Source organism: Quercus lobata, chromosome 2, assembly GCF_001633185.2.
Source record: "Quercus lobata isolate SW786 chromosome 2, ValleyOak3.0 Primary Assembly, whole genome shotgun sequence".
Classification (NCBI taxonomy): Eukaryota; Viridiplantae; Streptophyta; class Magnoliopsida; order Fagales; family Fagaceae; genus Quercus; species Quercus lobata.
This window is the reverse complement of record NC_044905.1, coordinates 60,440,020-60,442,398: the sequence shown is the minus strand read 5'-3', so window position 1 is coordinate 60,442,398 and position 2,379 is coordinate 60,440,020. Positions and strand designations below refer to the sequence as shown.

At 41.3% G+C, this 2,379-nt stretch overlaps 1 protein-coding gene across 1 annotated transcript; it reads left to right on the top strand.

The window, feature by feature from the left end:
• The first annotated feature begins 786 nt into the window (after window positions 1–786).
• On the top strand, window positions 787–1,902 carry LOC115978121 (stress-response A/B barrel domain-containing protein UP3-like). Its single transcript, XM_031100143.1, has one exon. It carries the CDS (start codon window positions 835–837, stop codon window positions 1,651–1,653), a length of 819 nt encoding a protein of 272 aa, XP_030956003.1. The 5' UTR covers window positions 787–834; the 3' UTR covers window positions 1,654–1,902.
• The last annotated feature ends 477 nt before the right edge of the window (window positions 1,903–2,379 follow it).

Sequence of the window (2,379 nt, the reverse complement as noted above, 5' to 3'; positions counted from 1 at the left end):
CTGAGTGAGGAGGGGTGTCCTCAATCTTTGCAGCTCACAAAACTCTGAATTATGAATTTATGGTACACAACCTTTGAAGGGTTATTTCTATCCATGATATTTTCTATTTTGGCAGACTTTTCTTGAGTGAGAATGCCTTTATAGAATTTGATGTTTTTCTCTTGGCTTTTGGGAAGGAAATGCCATTTATTGGGCAGTACTTCCATTGCTAATGCTAGCGGATCTGTTATGTGAACCAAATGTGGCTCAATATAAGAGATGTGTTGAACAAAAGGTTTTCTGATGTAAGAGGCTCTTCCTGTTCTTTGAGGAGGATAAGAAGAAGGTTGCTTGGGCACAATTGGGCCAAAGGGTTCTTTAACTGTATATGGAGAAAGTGCTTTAGGAGGTGGTGTGGTTAAAGCAGAACTTTAACTGTGTTATCCCTAGAGCCTTTGGTAATTTGGTTTTGAGATGGTAGACACCAAATAACGATTGGCAACAATGGATGGTGACACAGGTAAGGCTTTTGCTGGGTTGGAGGAAAAAGGTACTAAAGGGCCAAGGTTCTGTGCCTGACTAATACTCCTATTGGTTTGCTGTTTAGGAAATTTTGGTGGTTGGGGTTGTACGGGTTTTTTCCCGAATATCTTGGACTGGATCTTATAGGAATTCACGGGTTAGGAAATCAGGGATATGTATATATATATTTTTCCATGACTAACCCGTGGCTCTCACGTGCTGCCTGACTAGTATGTATAAAACCACCAACCTCCTATCACTGTCAAGTTAAACTATCAACCAATACTTTGTAAACACTGTTTTAAGGATAACACACACACACACACACAGACGATGCTGTGTCTGAAAGCCCGAACTCTCTTTTCCCCGTCATTTTCTAACACTTTCTCACCTCCCATACGCCTCCCCCACCTCAAACCCTCATTTTCCTTCAAACCTTACACTCAATCCCCAAAGTCCAAACCCACCACCAACATCAAGATGTCGTCGGAGACCATCGAACACGTGGTCCTCTTCAAGGTCAAGGACAACACCGACCCATCCAAGGTCAACGCGATGGTCAACGGCCTGAACGCCCTGATCTCCCTCGAGCAAGTCGTCCACATCACAGCCGGTCCAGTCCTCCGCACCAGATCCCAGCCCCTCACCTTCACCCACGTCCTCCATAGCCGTTACAAATCCAAAGACGACCTCGCCGCCTACTCGGCTCACCCTAGCCACGACAGCGTCGTCAAAGAAAACGTCCTCCCCATAATCGACGACATCATGGCCGTCGATTGGGTCTCCTCCTCCTCCTCCGACGAAGGCCACGTGTACTCGGTCCCTTCTGGTTCCGCTGTAAAACTTACTTTGTTAAAGCTCAAGGAGAACCTGGGCGAAGATGTGAAATCCGAGATCTTCAGGGCTATAAAAGGAATTAAAGATAGCTTCCCACAGATTAGTCAGATTTCTTATGGAGAAAACTTCTCGCCCGCCAGAGCAAAGGGGTACACGCTGGCCTCACTCGCGGTTTATCCTGGAGTTAGCGATTTGGAAGCCGTGGATTCGAATCACGAGTTTGTGAATTCGCAGAAGGATAAGGTTAGGGATTACCTGGAGAGTGTGGTCGTCGTTGATTACGTGGTCCCGTCGCCACAATCCGCGAGTCTTTGATGGTATTTACTAGTACTATTTATGTTACCAGTAAAAAAAACCCAAAGCCTGATAAAAAATTACTACTAATAATAAACTTTTCCTTTATTTCGAATCACAGCGCAATTGGATAAATTTTGAATTATGAAATGCAATGTTTTATGCATTCATTTTATTGGAAATCTTACATGAACGCTGAATTTTGTATTAATCATCTTGATATGTTGTAAGCATAAGATATTTAGGTATAAGGAGAGAGATATAATCCAACCATGGATTGGTCTAAGTTCATTAGAAAGTTAGGGAAAATTACAATTTAGCCACATGTGGTTTGGCTGAAACTTAAGTTGCCTACTTGTGGTTTGAAATTTGAAATTTCACATTTTTCTAGTATAAGGTTAGCTCAGGTAGATTTCTATAACTTGCCTTGTAAAAACAGAGTGAAATATGTAAGTTTGCTCCATTTTTATGTCTCTTTCCTCCAAAATCACCAAAGAAAAAAAAAAAGAAACATAAAAATACAAGATCAAATAAGATCAAAAACTATCCATTGGAACACTTGCATTATGGAAATTCAAACCACATGTAAGCAACTTAAATTTTGATCAAATCTCATGTGGGTAAAGTGTCAAATTATAAACTAAACCTCAGGTGGGTAAAATGTCAAATTGTAAAGGGTGGGCAACTAAAATTTCAGTCAAACTATAAGTGGGTAAGTTATATTTTTCGCAGAAAGTTATTGAAAGG